Genomic DNA, 17,353 nt, shown 5'->3' on the forward strand with positions numbered 1-17,353 from the left:
CCCTGCAGTTGATGGCTGAGCTAGTGCTACAGAGTGGGATCGCAGATGGACCAGAGGCAGAGGACCTGATGAGAGCCTTGAGTCAGATTGCAATAGCTGTTGTCATACATCTAGTCTTAACATTAGATGACTGACTTCTCCATCTTCTGATGTTATGGCCTCTACTACCTGAAAAGCTATACCTCCACATGATGTTCAAGGTTATTTTTTATGTGACACCACCCATTGCTGGAGGATGGAATGGTCGGTGGACCAACCAGTTCATATAACCTTCATGGGGTATACGGCCACAGTGCAACATTGAAGCAAGAGACCCTGAAGACCTTGGCCCTGAGTTGTCACATCTGCTCCAAGATTGAGTCAGACATGAAAGATATATGGAAGAGGGAAGAGGAGGACAGAGATACTGCAAAGTCTTCTCCTATGTCTGATTTCCACACTCATCTTGTGCTATAGGCATTCCAAGTGCCATTTGGACCTTCAGGTCCTGTTCCATTAAGGAAACTATGGAGGAAACTAGACTACTATTCTGGGAGAAAATATCCTACAGGTAGCTGCTCTACCACCAACACATCAATCATTCATTGAGAATGTTAAGAGCCCACTTTTAAGCAGCTTTGTGGCAAAATGTCGATGGGCATCTTCCACCAGCATGGGACCCAGAGTAGTTTGGATGGAAAAAGAGGTCATATGAGCCCTACCAATCTACCTAAAGATTATAAACCTACCCCAAATGACATTTGTGCAATTAAAAAGTGTGGCTGGCTGTAAGTAAGAGTGAAAACCTGTGTATATGGTTTGTCATGCACATAATGTTCTGTTGATGTTTTAGTGTAGAATGTTCACGGATAAGCCTGAAAGAGTTAATTCATAGGAAAGGGGATGTGGTGGACATGACCACTTTCAAATAACAATTTATTTTGCAATGCAAATGTGTTGCATTTGCAATGATTATTGTATTTTATGGTATTTTCCTGTTTTGCATGAAGGGGCTAATATTAAAAAAATGCCCTGTTGTAAAATCAAATAAACATACATTTCCACATTCATGAATAAACACTCTAGAAAGCAAATTTGATGCATTTAGAACACCAAATATATATATGTTATGGGATTTGGGGGTTTTCGGGCATGAAGGGCTTAATATACATTAATTAATAATACATTCATCATCAATCAAATACATTGTGCATATACACATTCACAAACACTGTAGAAAGCAAATTTGGTGCATTTGGAAGGCAAAGGTTTTTGCATGAAATGCCTTAAAACTCTATTTGTGTTTATGGCATTAAGGGGTTAATAACTAAAAATGCCCAAGGGATATCACTGGGCACCCTCTTGAATTCATAATAAGAGGTGAGTCGTGACCCCAAGCTACAAGAATCAGTTGAGAAAAAAACTTTTACTGACGAAACCACGTTCACCCCCCACGGCTCCCAGACTATTAGGGGCTGGGATGGCGTTGTGGGCTGGCCAAGTAGGGATTTCGTCAGCAGAAGGTTGGCCTTCCACTTGCGCGGGACTAGTCTCGGGAGTCGGGAGACGAGACCCGGGTTCAAATTCCCGAGTAGTTCATGAGAATTTGATCCGGATGACGGATTGCAGTTTTAAGTAACGCTAACTGTGACTGAGCCTGAGGGTTGTTGTGGTTGTACCATTGCGTTGCACTTGCAGACAGACAGACAGACAGTAGGCGAGGCGTCTCCCTCCCTGTACAGTAGTGTAGTGTCATCTTCTCTGTCATGAGGCGCCCTGCACCTGCGCGCTGGCTCCTGTCCCACAGACTCCCAGGACATTAGTCCATTTCCTTATCATCATAAGCGGATCCACACACCGGCCAGACAACATCTGTTTACTTTTTTACTCTAAAACATGTATTTCCAGTAGTATTTTTGCCGTGAAAATGTAGGCTTCTGAATAACAGAACAAATAATAATAGTGAATCAATACGGGGAAATGAAGAACGAAGATCCGAAAACGGTACCTGGGAAAAGCATTTCAGTGAATGGAACACAACAGGTAAGAATATATTCCTATACTGTAGCTACTGTCTAGCTTCCCTGCTGATGTCTATTCAACAACAAGTATAACAACGGATAACTTCACAAACGTCACAGCCTCCACTCCTGCTGCGTATATGACGGTAGATGAGTTGTTGAGTGTAGATAACTTTTAAATCGATTAATCTATGAAGGTATAGGATAGCCTATGGGCTATTGTCCATCGGCCTACTTTGGCTAACGCGGTGGAGTTGCCTAACCAGTCTTACCTGTTTCATGGCTGGGTTTCATTTACACAATTTAATATTAATATCGTTTACACACAAATTACACAGTACAACTGCAACTCGGATGTGAAGGGATACGTCAGTCAGTTGAAGAACATGTGATATCATTCATAATGCAAGTGACGTTTATTTACAAGTCAACTTTGTTGTGTTGAGTCTGAGCACATCATTTCCATTAAAACAGGCCTATAAAATATAATAGGGCTGATACAATATAATTAAATTGTTTGTAAACAGTCCATATGGAGATGATCTACTAGCATCTATTCGAGGTCTATATTAATGATCTTGGTCATTTGGGATATTTTGGGGATATAGGCTACACACTATATCACAATTATATTGGGGTCATAAGGCTTTCTTTAATTTCTACGTCCTATTTGTGTTCACTGAGCCAATATCTGAAGTTAAAGTAGGCCTATTGAAAATTCTGTATTATCTCAGATAATGATAATGATTATGTTCACAGAGTTGATAAACCAATGATAGGCCATTGAAATCAGATATGAAATATAGTTTATTCCTCTTTACAAGTACTTCCTCAGTGTGACCTTCATTCAACTTTACATCTACTGTGAAACTGGTTCCCCTTTTTGTTCCTAAATATAAGCATTCCCTGCAGGCAGGAACTAGCACTACTTCACTGGTTGTGACCGTAGCTTCCAGATTACTATGAAAACCGTCGCTCCGTCACGCCACCATATATGGCCGTCAGTCCCTCATGACACGTTACACCACCATATATGGCTGTCAGTCCCTCATGACACGTTACACCACCATATATGGCCATCTCCATATATAACCCATTCTGACCTGAGATCAGATTCATACGAGGTTTCCACTGGACACACACTGGTCTGATGAACCCATTCTGACCTGAGATCAGATTCTAAAAAATGTCAGTCGTTCTTCGATTTTTCAAAAATAGCAGACCTACAAGCTCGTATCGCGCCACTCGGTGGCGCGATATGAGCTTGTAGATCTGCTATTTTTCAATAGGTAAAGCACGACATGATGCTAACACCAAAATGGGTTCCCGTTCAGAATGGGATAAAGATCATGACACTGACCTCATCAAAGCCTGGATAGCCATACATGGAGAAGACTGGATATTCATCACCTAGATCTGCATATATGGAGCCAGCCAGCAACTCTACATCTGACCTCAAACCCTTAGAACTCAATATGGAGCTGACCTGTGACATTCGATATGTTGATCCTCCCTCACCCGTTCTTCCTCCTGATGTCTCCCTTTTGACTGATACCTGTCCATTCAAACTTTAGACGCCCCATGAAGAACTGCATTTATCTTATATATATATATATATATATATATATATATATATATATATATAAGCCCCAAGCTGAATTAAAACAGTGTTTAGAAAAGCCGATTTGCTCATCGAGTCCAGATAAGTCGATTTGTTCAGACACATAATATGACGTAAATTCTCCTTTCATTGTCAATGGCAAATGTGAGGGGCTAGTGCCCCTCAAAAAGCACACTTGTGTGAAAGTGAGAGGCGCTCTTATCATCATCATACATCACATTCTTCATTCGTCTTCAATTTTCTGCCCTCACTTTTATCTTCAATCAAATCATCGCTATGGGGTCATTGGGGTGATCAGCCAATCACAAGTTCACAACTTCACAAGCCAATGTTGGTGTTTACACAACCTGGAAAGCTGGGTATAGGAGGGGCTAGCTAGCGGTCCTCAAAATTATATTTACGCTAGGGCTGACCCAAAAGATGTGAATAATACGTAGGGCTGACCCAAAATATGTGAATATTACGCTAGGGCTGACCCAAAATATGTGAATATTACGCTAGGGCTGACCCAAAATATGTGAATATTCGAAATTTCATTTGATGGCACGGAATTCGAACATGAAAAGATTATTTGTTTCTTTCTTTCATTTTTTTTTTTTTTTAAACTGATCTACAAGCCTACAAGCTGATCTACAACGCATTGCAGCATGGCATGTTGAGAGCTTGTAGATCTGCTACCCTTCAAAGCCATGCGCTTGAGCTCCACGATCACATGAATCACGCGGCTCGCTGCATGCAGACGGAGAGAGGCGGCAGACACTCTCTGGAGAGCAGGGGATTAATCCCACGAGCAGACACACGTTGATGTTGTGCGGGAATGTCCCGCATTATTAAGTACTGTATTTGTTCATAAGGTAGCAGGATAAAGTTGTAACTTGTATGCGTCCCGTGCACGCCGTGGTGGCTGGTTTAATGCGTCCTCTCATTTTTACCAGACATGTTTGGCTGGGCGCTAAAGAATTTTAGTCTATAGAGACGCTCCCCCTAGGCAAAAAAGGTCTGTCGTAATCCCTGGCTGATGTTTTCAGTGATGCAAATAGGCTAGCCTATCCTATCCTTAGACTCACTAAATTGAGAAAGGATGCAGTCATGATGTCACCCTCCGGGGGTCCTGGGATGCAATACTGTACTAAGTATTCAACGTTGTTGAAGAAGGACTCATAAAATGTCCCTGGGACCCATCTAAAGGATCACCCCTGGGTCCCTGGACCCATTCTGTTGAAAACATATTTACATCACTGTGTCTTGTGTTCGCTAAGAGGCCAAATCCTCATTATTAATTTACTCTCTCAATGTTAAATTAATTTAACGGTGAGTATTTGATTTTACTGTGTGTAATGTTAATGTAAATTGTCTTTCTTTGCAGAATTCTGTACATTTCAATGGACATTCTCCAACGAATAATGCAGCCATCCCCACGCCAGAGGTGGAATCACATCCGCAGATTCCGGCCCCTCCCCAAAACCCACAGGTTGAACGGGAGCAATGGGGCGGGAAGTATGAGTTCTTGTTGTCCTGTATGGGATACTGTGTGGGCCTCGGGAACGTGTGGCGGTTCCCCTACCTTTGTTACCGCAATGGCGGAGGTGAGTAATCCTTAAGCAGGTTCATTACCCAAAGTTGACACGTTACACCCATACAGAAGGAGCTTTGCTCCACCCAGCCTCGGGGCATGCACCACCCCTTCTAAGTACGGTCAATTATTTCATGAACTGAATCCATAAGATATACACTCAGATCTGTGGTCTGCGGGAGAACCGGGTCACGCCAGGTGAGGTGACGTCACATAGTGAGAGTTAGTGAGAGTGATAGTTAACAAAAAAGAGGAAGACATTTGTGTAACTTACAGTAGATGGAGTATAGATGATATGAGTGAACAAAAATAGTTATATTTGGCACGTCTCTTTGTGAGATTGTAGATTCGGCTCATTTCGGTGCGAGAAACCGGCGCGCAAATAAGTATATATCAGGCGTGAATGCCTGTGTGCTGCTGTGTCTACCTGTCACCAATCTGGGAACCCATCGGCACTGTTACTGATCGGAGTATTATAATGTACTGAATCTCTTTCTCCAGCTTGACCTATTTATATTATGTTCACAGGCGTGTTTCTCATCCCCTATTTCATTATGCTGTTCTTCACCGGTGTCCCACTTTTCCTTATGGAGCTCAGTCTTGGCCAGTATGGAGCAGCTGGTCCCATCACTGTGTGGAAATGCTGCCCTCTGCTCAAAGGTAATGTTGTTGTTGTTGTTGTTATTATAGTATAGAGGCACATGACATGTGTAATTGTGTGTCCGATAAAATATTTTGGATGATGTATTCCATATCTGGTGAATGGTATGGTACACGAGGGTTTCCATAAATGCCAAATATGATAGATAATTGGTTCTCACAGAAGGTTTATGCAATGCTATTTCAATGTAAGGCATGCTTGTAGACTTTAAACAATTGCATAAATGAATTTTCAAGTTGTCCTCACAGCCCCTAGCAGTCGAACATCAAATCTCCGACAAAAACATCATCCACAATATCCAGGAAAATAACATTGTTCATTCCACATTTCACAATACCATGTTAAGTTGATCCTTTCACTCTTGCATCAAGGTGGATTGTTTTACTTTGGTTGGCACTGGCAGGCACATAACATTATATTGCAATAGACTAACAACTTAGCAACTTACTAGCAAACTTTCATTGGGAAAAGTTTAATCTTCCTTCCTATGGATGGATAGCTGGGATGAGTACTTTTGAATACATCTTAAAAAGTACTAAGTTAAAAGAGTGTGCTCTGGTACCTCAGTCAGTAGAGCATTCACCTTTTGGACTATGAGATTCCTGGTTTGAGTTCAATTTATTGAAAATAACTCTTCCACTTAAGTCTTCCACTTTTATAAAACAGAGCAGCAGTCTTCTGGGAGTTTGTGCCAGATGTGTGGTGTATAAAAACTTAAATGAATGCTGTTTCTCCAAGTTTATTTTTGATGCTGGCGACATAAGTGCTGGATAAATATCCGGATCTTAAAAAACAAAAAAAACAGTCCTATTAAGAATCCTTCACTCTTAAACTGCATCTGGCTACTATTCATATTTTCCGGCCACATGTGTGTGACCTCTGCAATTATATTCTCTGTATGTGCTTAATAAACATCCTTTCTGAAATGATCATCTTCTCTGATCTCGTTCAACTGCATGAAGCCCTACGCTTTGTAGAGATTGCTTTTAGGATCAGAACAGCACACTTTCACATTGAACTATCCATTTGATGATTTTATTTCATCCTGTGGACACAACCACACTCGAATCAGGCCTCTTCTCGTACAGTATGATGCTTTACATACGTTGAATCGGGCCTCTTTATATTCACTATGATGCTTTACATTACTCTTTTTTTTTTTTGTACAAGTTGTATTACTTTGCATCCATGTGTTGTTAATCTCTTGGCTGATTCTTGGGCTGCAGGTATTGGCATTGGGATGCTCTGTGTGTCCACGCTGGTGTGCCTCTACTACAATATCATTATAGCCTGGACGTTCTACTACCTGGGCAGCTCGTTTCAGAGCCCATTGCCATGGACATGTGAAGCTCTGTCCAATGCCGCACTCTGCGGAAACAACACCTATGACAACAGCTCCTCTGGCAGAGGCCTCAGCCCCACAGAGGTCTTCTGGAAGTAAGTGAAGTCTTGTCACTCATATTATGTTAATGACCTTGGCTTGAGCAAATGGGCATAGCTGCCAAACCCGAGGGAATATGCGCTGTAATGTAAAGGGGGATTTGTACTCTTGATCATCAATCTCCCAGACTCCCGCCCCATCCCAGCAAGCACGGTCAGGACCTGGACGAATTGGTGACACCTCGATTGGGGCCAGATAAAGTCAAACCAAGACTAGTCAGATCTAGCCCAGAATATCACCTGATTTCAACCAACATAAATTCTGCCCACTTAAGACGGACGTCCCTGGATGAATCGGGGAGAGTCCGATCGAGGCCAGATCAACTTAAGTCATATCATAACTAGTTAGATCTGGCCCAGAATAAGCTATATTATTTCAACTGGTGAAGACGTCCTGGAAATCACATAAAGATCATCACCATATGGGATGATCTGGCCTAGTCCCGAACGCCCTGAACGTCACAGGAGGACGTCATCATGACATCATTTGGCTTGCTGGGATATTATTCATCAGTCAGAGATCAGAGTTGTTTGGAAAACTATCTTTTCAAGACATAAACATAAGCACAACCATATTTCTCCATCCATGAGTGCTTTAATGCCTAAACATGTATTACTTTGCCATTGGCATTGTTCTTTGAGCCAGAACTACAGCAGTGTGTGATTACATGACCATTGTGAGTTGGCATGTGACATAGGCGTGTGAAGTGAGGGGCGCACTTATCATCATACATAATCACATTCCGTGCTCAGCCAAATCACAAAAGTAATTCCGGCCAATGACTTTTGCCGTCTTCACTCTTCTGCCCTCACTTTTATCTTCAATATGTACTTTCCTCAGCCAATCTAATCATCGCTATGGGGTGATCAGCCAGTCACAAGCCAATGTTTGTGTTCACACAAACCCGGAAAGCTGGGCATAGGAGAGGCTATCATCTCTCAAACATAAAGACAAGTCCTCTCTCATAATATGAGAGAGGACTTGTCTTTATGTTTGAGAGATGATAGCCTCTTATAGGCTTACGTATATTATACGTAAGCCAGTGATTACCCTCCCCCTGCCAATGGTGACATGTGTGCCTAAGGTCTATTGGGCTTGTCTTCATATTGAACTATGACAATTCACCCAAGGACTTGGAAGAAAAAGTCACTCCTTTTTACCTCACGCCAAGACAAACGTACCGTGGTAGGTGTGGCACTGAGACAAGCCTCTGTAAACACTTGATCCTAGCATTTAAATCTGTCTGTGTGTGTGTGTGTGTGTGTTCTCGTTCTAGTGAGCGTGTGCTGGGTGTAGTAAATAGCAAGGGCCTCGATGACCCAGGCCCTGTGCGGTGGCCTCTAGCCCTCTGCCTCCTTGCTGCCTGGATCATCATCTTCCTGTGTATGCTCAAAGGCATCCGCAGCTCTGGCAAGGTGAGTCAGCGACGCAATGCTATTCTAAATCCCCTTGTCCTCACAAGTCACTACCAGCTAAATGTGCACAGCCAAGTGTCTTTGTGACACGTCACTGCTTGTCTTTTTCAGGTGGTTTATGTCACCGCCACGTTCCCGTACCTCGTGCTCATTGTTCTGGTAATCAGAGGTGCAACGCTGGAAGGCTCTCTTCAAGGTGTTGCATTTTACCTCACGCCGGACTGGAAACGGTTGGCTAGTGCACAGGTATTTGTCACGGTGGCGTGAGATTGAGAAAGCTATGCGTGTGCGGCGCACGTTGTTCTTTTGTTGTTGTTGTTAAACAATCACTTGGTTAACAAATGATGCGTCACAGGTTTGGAATGATGCAGCCTCGCAGATCTTCTATTCGTTGGGTATTGGAGTGGGAGGGCTGCTGTCAATGGCTTCCTATAATAAGTTTGACAACAACGTCATCAGGTTTGTATGTGCTCTCTCTGGCTTCTCATTTGGCGCAACAGTCGCAACAGTCGTGACTTGACTTCTTCCTGTAGGCTCCTAGGTGGAGCATAGGGCCGCAGTCACACCCCGCCATCGGACTCTGTTTTGAGCAGTTTTCTTCAGCTGGGCCCACGATAATCCGGTCGACTTTGCCTCACTCTCCACTGATCTTCTCCAGGTCTGTTTTGGCCTCCCCACTTTTCTTTTGCCCTGTGGGTTCCAGTCCAGTGCTTGCCTAGTGATGTTGTCAGTAGGTTTTCGGAGGGTATGTCCAATCCACCCCCACTTTCTCTTCTTCACATCCTGGCTGATGGCGTTTTGGCTGGTTTTCTCTAACAGGCTGGCATTTGATATTTTATCAGGCCACCTGATGTTCAGAATGCGCCTTAGGCACCTGTTGACAAATGTCTGGAGTTTATTGGTGGTAGTGTTTGTCACTCTCCATGTCTCTGATCCATAGAGGAGAACTGACTTGACGTTTGTGTTAAATATTCTGATTTTATTATGGAGGGACAGTGCCTTGGAGTTCCAGATGGGTCGTAGTGTGGTGAAAAGGTGTCTGGCCTTGTTTATTCTGCTTTTGATGTCATCGTCTGATCCACCATCCTTGCCCAGTATGCTCCCGAGATATGTGAAGCGGTCAGTCTCTTTGAGGTTGTCTCCCTGTAGTTGGACTGGGAGATCCTGTTTGTTGTTTACTTTCATGAGTTCTGTCTTTTTCACATTGATCTTGAGGCCAGTCTTTGCTGCCTCTTCGGAGAGTAGTGTTAGCTTTGACTGTGCGTGTTGGTGTTTGTGAGAAAGAGTCAACAGTCGTGACAAGAACTTAATCGTGATGGTGCTGTTTATTTCAGGGACACTCTGATTATCACCATAGGGAACTGCAGCACCAGTTTCTTCGCAGGATTTGCTATCTTCTCAATCCTAGGTCACATGGCATGGAGGAAGGGTGTTCCTGTCGGGAAGGTGGCAGACACAGGTAGCTACTTTAGTCATCTCTCAGCGATAAAGTTGAAGCTCTTTTAGTTGTTTGTCAGAACGGTTTGGCTCAATCAGAATAATATGTATATTATACAGAAGAAATTGTTAATTCAAGTAATATCCTTGTTGATAAATGCTTACAGTATAATAGTATATAATAATAATATTATTGACTCTTATTTGTTAATGATGTTTTTAATCTGGCTACAGGTCCTGGGTTGGCCTTTGTGGCTTACCCAGAGGCCCTTGCTCTGTTGCCAGGCTCTGTGTTCTGGTCCATCCTCTTCTTCCTCATGCTGTTCATGCTGGGCATTGACACTCTGGTAAGGCCCATTTAGCCTGATTCATACTCACTCATACAAATGTATACAACGGTGTAGCACTGTAGCTTTTTACATCCTTTATGATGAATTCCTGTTCTGTTCTTTGAATATATAGAAGTGTCTATTTGTACATCTCGGAAACTTTGACAGGAAAAGACTCGCTCACCGTATAGAAAAAGAAGTAAAACTCCTTAGACTGAGACTAAATTTTTGTTCTTTTATTTTATCATGCTCTTATGGTGCTCTGTGCTCATGGTGCAATTAAAAAGCAAACGTTTCGGTCCTAAGACCTTCGTCAGTGCTATATTCATATAGCACTGACGAAGGTCTTAGGACCAAAGTTTCCCTTATGTTTTTTAGACCACCGCTACCGTAGTCAAGTTTGAAAGAAAGGACGAAGAAAGGCGCAACAGTTTTCTCAGTGCTTCAGTATTTGTACGTCTCTAAATGTTTTGATGAATTGAACATGGTGGACCCTCTTGTAAACAAGTAATGCTTAATTGGGTCGGGACAGTTAACAGTCTTTGTATTGAGTTTGTGCTTGAAATGTACTGTAATTCTGCAAACTGTTAATACACATTTCAATCAATCAATCAATCAATGCATTGTTAGCTTGAAAATCAAATGGTTTTATCCCGATCAGACCCCCACTGACTTTCATTATTAAACAAAGTTTATTATAAACGAAAGTTAATATAAAATAAATACTGTATGTAAAACCTAATTATTGACTTGACCGCTGGCAGCATATGCAAGACATTTGGCACTGATCAGTCCAGCACTTTGCAAGATTAGCCCTGGACAGACGAGGGCAAAACCATAAATAGCCCCCCTTGGCCTGGCAGAAATAAATAAGCTTTATTCTCTCTGTGACTAACAAGATTATTTTGTGTCGTTTGATTAATAGAAAACACATCTATCAGTCTTTTTTTATGCTTTGCCACCTGACAGTTTGGTAATATGGAGGGCATCACTACAGCGTTCCTGGATGAGTTCCCACAACTTAGAGCGAACATGAAGCACAAGTCATTGTTCCTGGGTCTGCTGTGTTTTGGCTTCTATCTGATGGGTCTCCTTCTAATCACTGATGTAAGTTTGAGTGTGTTGTCGAGCGTCTCGACCTGAGAAGGTTTGGGAACGACTGCAGTGTGTGTGTTGTTCTCATACAGTTGGTTTTGCACTCCTGTTTGTGACAATGTCCGTCTCTTCATAGGGAGGGATTTACTGGTTCACTCTCATTGACTCCTTCGCAACAAGCTTTGGCCTCATCATTATCACCCTATTCATGTGCATCGGCATCTCATTCTTTTATGGTAATTACTCATTCATATTGTGTTGACCGTGTTGCACGATAAAGTATATACACTTTTCTTTTCTTTTTTTCCCAACACATCTTTGCAGACATTACCTTTGTCCATTTCCAACTTTTGTTGTTCATCAGTAATCAATGCTCAACAGTCATCTTTGTTCTGTTGATGATGATGTTTTGAGATTTTGTGCTCTTTTGCATTCAGGAGTCAACCAGTTCTGTCAAGATATCATTGACATGATCTGCCACTGTCCTCCCTGGTGCACCAAAGTGCTTTTTTACTTCAAAGCATGCTGGGTATTCTTTACCCCTTTCCTTCTACTGGTAAGCAGAGCAGATACACAAGCTAGCTTAGCTTTGGGTGACAAAAGCCATGTACTGTAGATATGAACGTGTATAACAAAAATGTTTACGTGTTTAACTTGATTGGCTCTTTTTGTAAAAGCAAGACAATTGAAAACTTGAGTGGCTGGGTTCACTCTGATGTAATTCCCAAAGCCTCAACAGACCGAATCATGACATCATCACCTTAGCAAACACTTTATTTCTGAGTAGACCACGCTGGCAGTGTCACATCACATTGGAGCAGTATTATTGTCTCCACCAGCCGAAGGCATGGGGAGAGTATGTTTTGCACTCCGTCCGTCCGTCCGTGTGTCCGTGTGTCCGTCCGTCCGTCCGTCCGTGACCAGCTAATCTCAGCCACCGTTAACCCGGTCGATGCCAAATTTTGCACACACACTCCCTGGATGCCAACCATGAACCTCTGCCCCAAACTTTCCAGAACGGCCTGTTATAGCGCCACCAGGAGGCCGCTTTGTGCAAAACAGGTTTTTGCACAGCACACCTACAGATTTTGTCCAAACATCACGCAAATTGGTACACAGTCTCTCTAGAGCCATTCAACCAAACCGGTCTTTCATATTTCTCACACTCCATCCTGATTGGTTAAGATTGGCTTCCAAAGTTCACAGGAGTGCTCAGTTTCAAACAAAATGCTGCAAATCATGAACACATCGCGTGATTTCCGTGAAATTGTGCACCCACATTCCCACTAGGCCGAGGACAAAATGCCACATGAACAATTTCAACTCAGCCTCAAGGTGGCGCTATAACTGGCCGAAAAGTGTTTTTACCTCTAACTGCACGGATCTGTGGATAACCTGGTGGAGACCTGTGCCCAGAAGGGCACTTTTTCTAGTTCCTTAATATAATCGTGTTTCTGGAAGAACAGGGAACTTATTATATTGTTATTGACTATTATAAATATATTATATATTATAAATATCCACAGGTTGACAAACTAGATATGTAACTAATGTTCTTTCTGGAAACTTTATTTTATATTGTGAAAACATCCAAATCTGCCTGAAAATACCCGTTTGTCATTCAACCATTGTGATCTGGTCTATAGTTTAGTATTAGTCTTTACATTTACAGTAAAATGTATGTGTAAAATATTTTATTGAGTTTATGTTTATGTGATTAATCTGGGCTATAGGCAGGTTAATCTCTTTGTGATTTTATCTAAGTTTAATCAATTATCTGTTGTGCAATTCGCTTTAAACAAGCACCCACTGTACAGCAAAAATGGAACCAGAATCCAATATTATTCCACAGAATCACTTACATTCTGTTGTGCAATAACTGCTTAAATGTATTAGTAACTACAGAATGTTACTTTTTAAATTTAATTTCAGTCTCTGTGATGGAATGTTAACAAGTGAATAATTAAAAGGAGAATCTGCCCCCCTCCAAGCTTCCCTCTAAATGTCTTCCTCTGTCAACTTTGTTTTATTTTGTCAAGATAACCTGTTATGGAATAACACTTTTCTGTTGAGATAACCCTTTTCCCCGTGTAATCCTTTCCATGTGACTCCAGTTCATCCTGACCTATATCTTCATTGAGATGTACAACACTCCACTCCACTATGGCTCTTATGTGTTTCCACGCTGGGGAAAGGCACTAGGCGTGTGCATGGGCGCCACCTGCTGCCTACAGATCCCTATCTGGGCCGCTGTGGCCATCGGCAAGGAATCTGGAACACTGAAAGACGTCAGTATATCACCTCGGTGTAACCCTATCAGCAGAGGGCCATGTCGCACTCAGTTCAGTGTAGACGTATTCATACTTAACTATTGTGTTGTTGAATGTTGATGTGCATGGATGGATGGATGGATGGATGGATGTATTGATATGAACATATGTGTGTAAACAGATAGATAGATTATACATGGTGTATGTATACACACAGTGTCCTACAGTCAGTGGTGTCATGCTTGTAGAAGGCAGTACCACACCGTGGTACCAAGTAATTGTGACGTGCACTCGCGGGTACGGAATGGACGGTGCACGTGCGTGCACGCTAGAACACGTCCCCGGGCCAAGATACAAGAGAAGGCGCACCTAACCTCGGGTCACGAGACTTTCTAAGACGCACCAAGTACCCAGTGGTCTATTTTTACTGGCGGTGGGCGCGGCCCCCTATTTTCACGCCGTGTCAAGTACCGTGTCCAAATCAAATGGATAACAACTATAACTTTAACAACTATAACTTTGCATAACAACAGGTTTAACTGTTTACCTGAACGCATATTCTCAGACACGTGTGTTTGTGTGTCTAAAACTCTCATACACTATAATCTATAAACAATATAGGCTTAGGATATCAGCTGTTCTGTGCACATGCACACATGTAGGTGCGCACGAGTGCATGTGCGTGTGATGTCTTTAAACCCATTCACCATTTTGGTGTTAGCACTATGTTATGCTTTAGCTATTTAAAAATAGCAGATCTACAAGCTGCTACGAACTTGCTATTTTTGAAAAATCGAAGAACGACTGACATAGAAACATAGCTTTTTCAGAAAACTGTCAGTATGTAGAAGACATTTTTAGAATCTGATCTCAGGTCAGAATGGGTTAAAATGCCGTGATAATCACCATTACACCACTGCCTACAGTAAAAGAGACACTGAGGACTATTTGTAATATAGACCCACGGCTAATCGATTTTCTCTGTTTTGCAGCGTTTCCATAAAGCGATTCGACCTCTAAACTCCTGGAGGGTAAACAACGTGAACAGCACAGCACAGCAAGGGCAGCGGGTTGAACAAGAGAGAGTGGAGGCTCCCTTCACCGTCACACTCACAGACATGGATTTTACCGCTATGGCATGGGAGTCAGGAATTGATACATGACCTGACCGCTCTAAGAGAACTGTGTTTTCAAGAGACTCAACTCTTTTACTTTTTTGGGAGGCCCAGCTAGGATCTGGTGTCCTTGTATCAACAGAGACTGTATGTCCTGCAGGATATTTTTATTTTTTTATTTATACTAACTAATTGTTTGTTTGTCATGTAAGAAAATAAAAACTTAGTGCAGAATCATTAGATACGGTGTGATTGTAGTAGGGCTTGGTAGCAATAGGTAGCAAAAAGTGGCTTTTAAAGTGAGCAGACTCCATTATTGTTCTGACCGTGTTGGCCTACAATATTGACCAGTCCTCCACTTATACTGTTTTGTCAGTTACACCTTATGGCTGCAAAAGTCGAGTTGAAAATGTATGTTTCACCAAAGGATTATAGAATAATTTGTTAAAGTGGTTTACAATTTTAATGACTGTTGTCTGCAGATGCTTGTTTTGAACACTTGGATGGTTGGGGGGCATTTGGGCACATGCAACAGAGTAAAACACATTTTTGTGATATTATGGGTTGATCCCAACTCTGAAGCATTATACTTGTTACCCCCCAATTTCCTCTCAGTGACTGACTAATGAAGCAGAAGTGACACTGGCCAGATTAAGTTTGAACTATTAGGTTAATTAATAGGATTTTAATAATTTGATAAGCGAATAAATAAACAAGTAAACTATTTGGGCGTGAAGATGAAAATCCCCACAAGTGTCTTTTGGGGCATTGACTTGTTTACCATAAGATTACTAGCATGAAGAGATGACAGCTTTCCCATTAAGATGCACATTGGAGGCAAAACTTGAATGCTGTAATTAGGCTGTTACGCATCAACTCAATGGTGAGCTTGTTTTGCTTATTTATATTGAGTGTTCATGCATATTTTCTTTATTTTTATAAATAATTGTGTATGTATTGTCTATGCTTATGTGCTCCATTTCATGTTCAAATGGCCTATTTGTCTGTCTTGTATTGCCTACATATTCTTATTTTGCACAGCTGGAAGAGCTATTTGGTCAATGTGCAGGTCCAACATGACTTTAATAACTTATGACTTTAAGTGAAAAAAACATTTTAAAAATGTGTGTGCCTTATTTGATTAAATATGTTACAGTATGTTGAATGTAGGTTATGGTACTTATTGATTCTATGAATCCTCTAACGTTTTGGGGGTTTTTACCCATATTAAAGAATTGGGTTGTAGGCCTATATAATTAATACTTTTGTTGTATAAAGCAAGGAAGGTTGCAAACATTAACCTGATCCTTCATTCTCCAGCCAGAATAGCATTCAAATGTTTTGAACCACATTCAGACACTTTATTGATTCTCAACTCAATCACACTCAAAGATTAATTGTTTTGTCCTATTTTTATTCACTTTTAAAGCCAAGGACAGGATTATAAATGCTCAGTTACGATATTGTTATTGAAAAGGAATATATTGTCCATATAGAAGATGATTTATTTATTGAGTATGAAGCAAGCTAACAATTTATTTCCCTTGCATGTTAACCTCACCCACCACCACCAGGCTTTCCACCACCTCGGAGGAAAACTTGCATGTCCTTTCAGTCAGTTTATGATGAATTCCTGTTCTCTCTCTTTTTTGCTATATAGAAGTAGATGGTAGTGATAGATCAATATTTGACAGACCAATACTTCCATAAGAGTATCACAGTTGCAAGACAATGAAAAGATAGATATACAGTCCAGTCCATGAGTCCAATAATACTGTGCCATAACAGTATCACAGTTGCAAGACATGGAAATAAATAAAACAATTGTTTTTGTTGATTGCTTATATAGGCTACTCAAAATCCCAAATACATCAGCTCTTTGTACAGTACATGTAGGCTAATGATGTTCGCTAGTATATATTATACAAAAATGACTAAAATTACTAGTGTCAAAATATTTTTAAACAAGTCAACATTGACAACAGATAGCCTAATCTTCACCGCATAAGAATGTCCATTCCCAGAATCCAGCAGTTTCACTACAGTACAGTACAAGAATACTCCCCCCCCCCCCCCCCCCCCCCCACAAAAAAGATATAGTTTAAAATGTCGGTCTGTTGTGGTCAAATCACTCGTCCATATAATATTTGTAACTGTATTGACTTGATTCGTTTTCAGCCAGGCTAGCTAGCTAGTATCCTTTGTGTGACAGTGGGGGTGTGGGCTGGCGCGCTAGTGGCTTTGGGCGGATGTTGCGTTCGGAGATTTTCCCGCGTTTCCATCTGTTGACTTTGGGTTCGTTTGTTTTAATGTCCCAATAGTGTCATCTCGTATCACGTGACCCACGCGTTCACTTCACAGGGGATGCTGTTTTTGTCGTCTATAAACTTTTGAGC

The 17,353-nt window shown here is 41.6% G+C and overlaps 1 protein-coding gene across 2 annotated transcripts; it reads left to right on the forward strand.

The window, feature by feature from the left end:
* The first annotated feature begins 1,776 nt into the window (after positions 1-1,776).
* slc6a7 (solute carrier family 6 member 7) lies at positions 1,777-15,985 on the forward strand. Of its 2 annotated transcripts, none has more exons than XM_083788483.1 (14): positions 1,777-2,022; positions 4,988-5,207; positions 5,723-5,854; positions 7,082-7,292; positions 8,573-8,711; positions 8,823-8,957; positions 9,067-9,170; positions 10,046-10,170; positions 10,383-10,495; positions 11,447-11,584; positions 11,709-11,808; positions 12,010-12,128; positions 13,687-13,926; positions 14,835-15,985. In XM_083788483.1, the coding sequence occupies exons 1-14, from the start codon at positions 1,960-1,962 to the stop codon at positions 15,003-15,005; spliced, it is 2,010 nt and encodes a 669-aa protein (XP_083644609.1). In that variant the 5' UTR covers positions 1,777-1,959; the 3' UTR covers positions 15,006-15,985. The 2 variants fall into 2 exon arrangements, with proteins under 2 accessions (XP_083644609.1, XP_083644610.1); XM_083788484.1 differs by having other exon boundaries at positions 13,687-13,860.
* The last annotated feature ends 1,368 nt before the right edge of the window (positions 15,986-17,353 follow it).

This window comes from Protomyctophum parallelum, assembly GCF_964188405.1.
Source record: "Protomyctophum parallelum genome assembly, chromosome: 1".
NCBI classification, from domain to species: Eukaryota; Metazoa; Chordata; class Actinopteri; order Myctophiformes; family Myctophidae; genus Protomyctophum; species Protomyctophum parallelum.

What these genes read in the sequence shown, in the direction of transcription:
- slc6a7 (XM_083788483.1), top strand. Translation starts at nt 1,960, where the DNA reads ATGAAGAACGAAGATCCGAAAACGGTACCTGGGAAAAGCATTTCAGTG. An exon ending in TTGTTACCGCAATGGCGGAG is followed by an intron (nt 5,208 to 5,722) that starts GTGAGTAATCCT and finishes TTATGTTCACAG; the next exon opens with GCGTGTTTCTCATCCCCTAT. An exon ending in TGCTGGGCATTGACACTCTG is followed by an intron (nt 10,496 to 11,446) that starts GTAAGGCCCATT and finishes GCCACCTGACAG; the next exon opens with TTTGGTAATATGGAGGGCAT.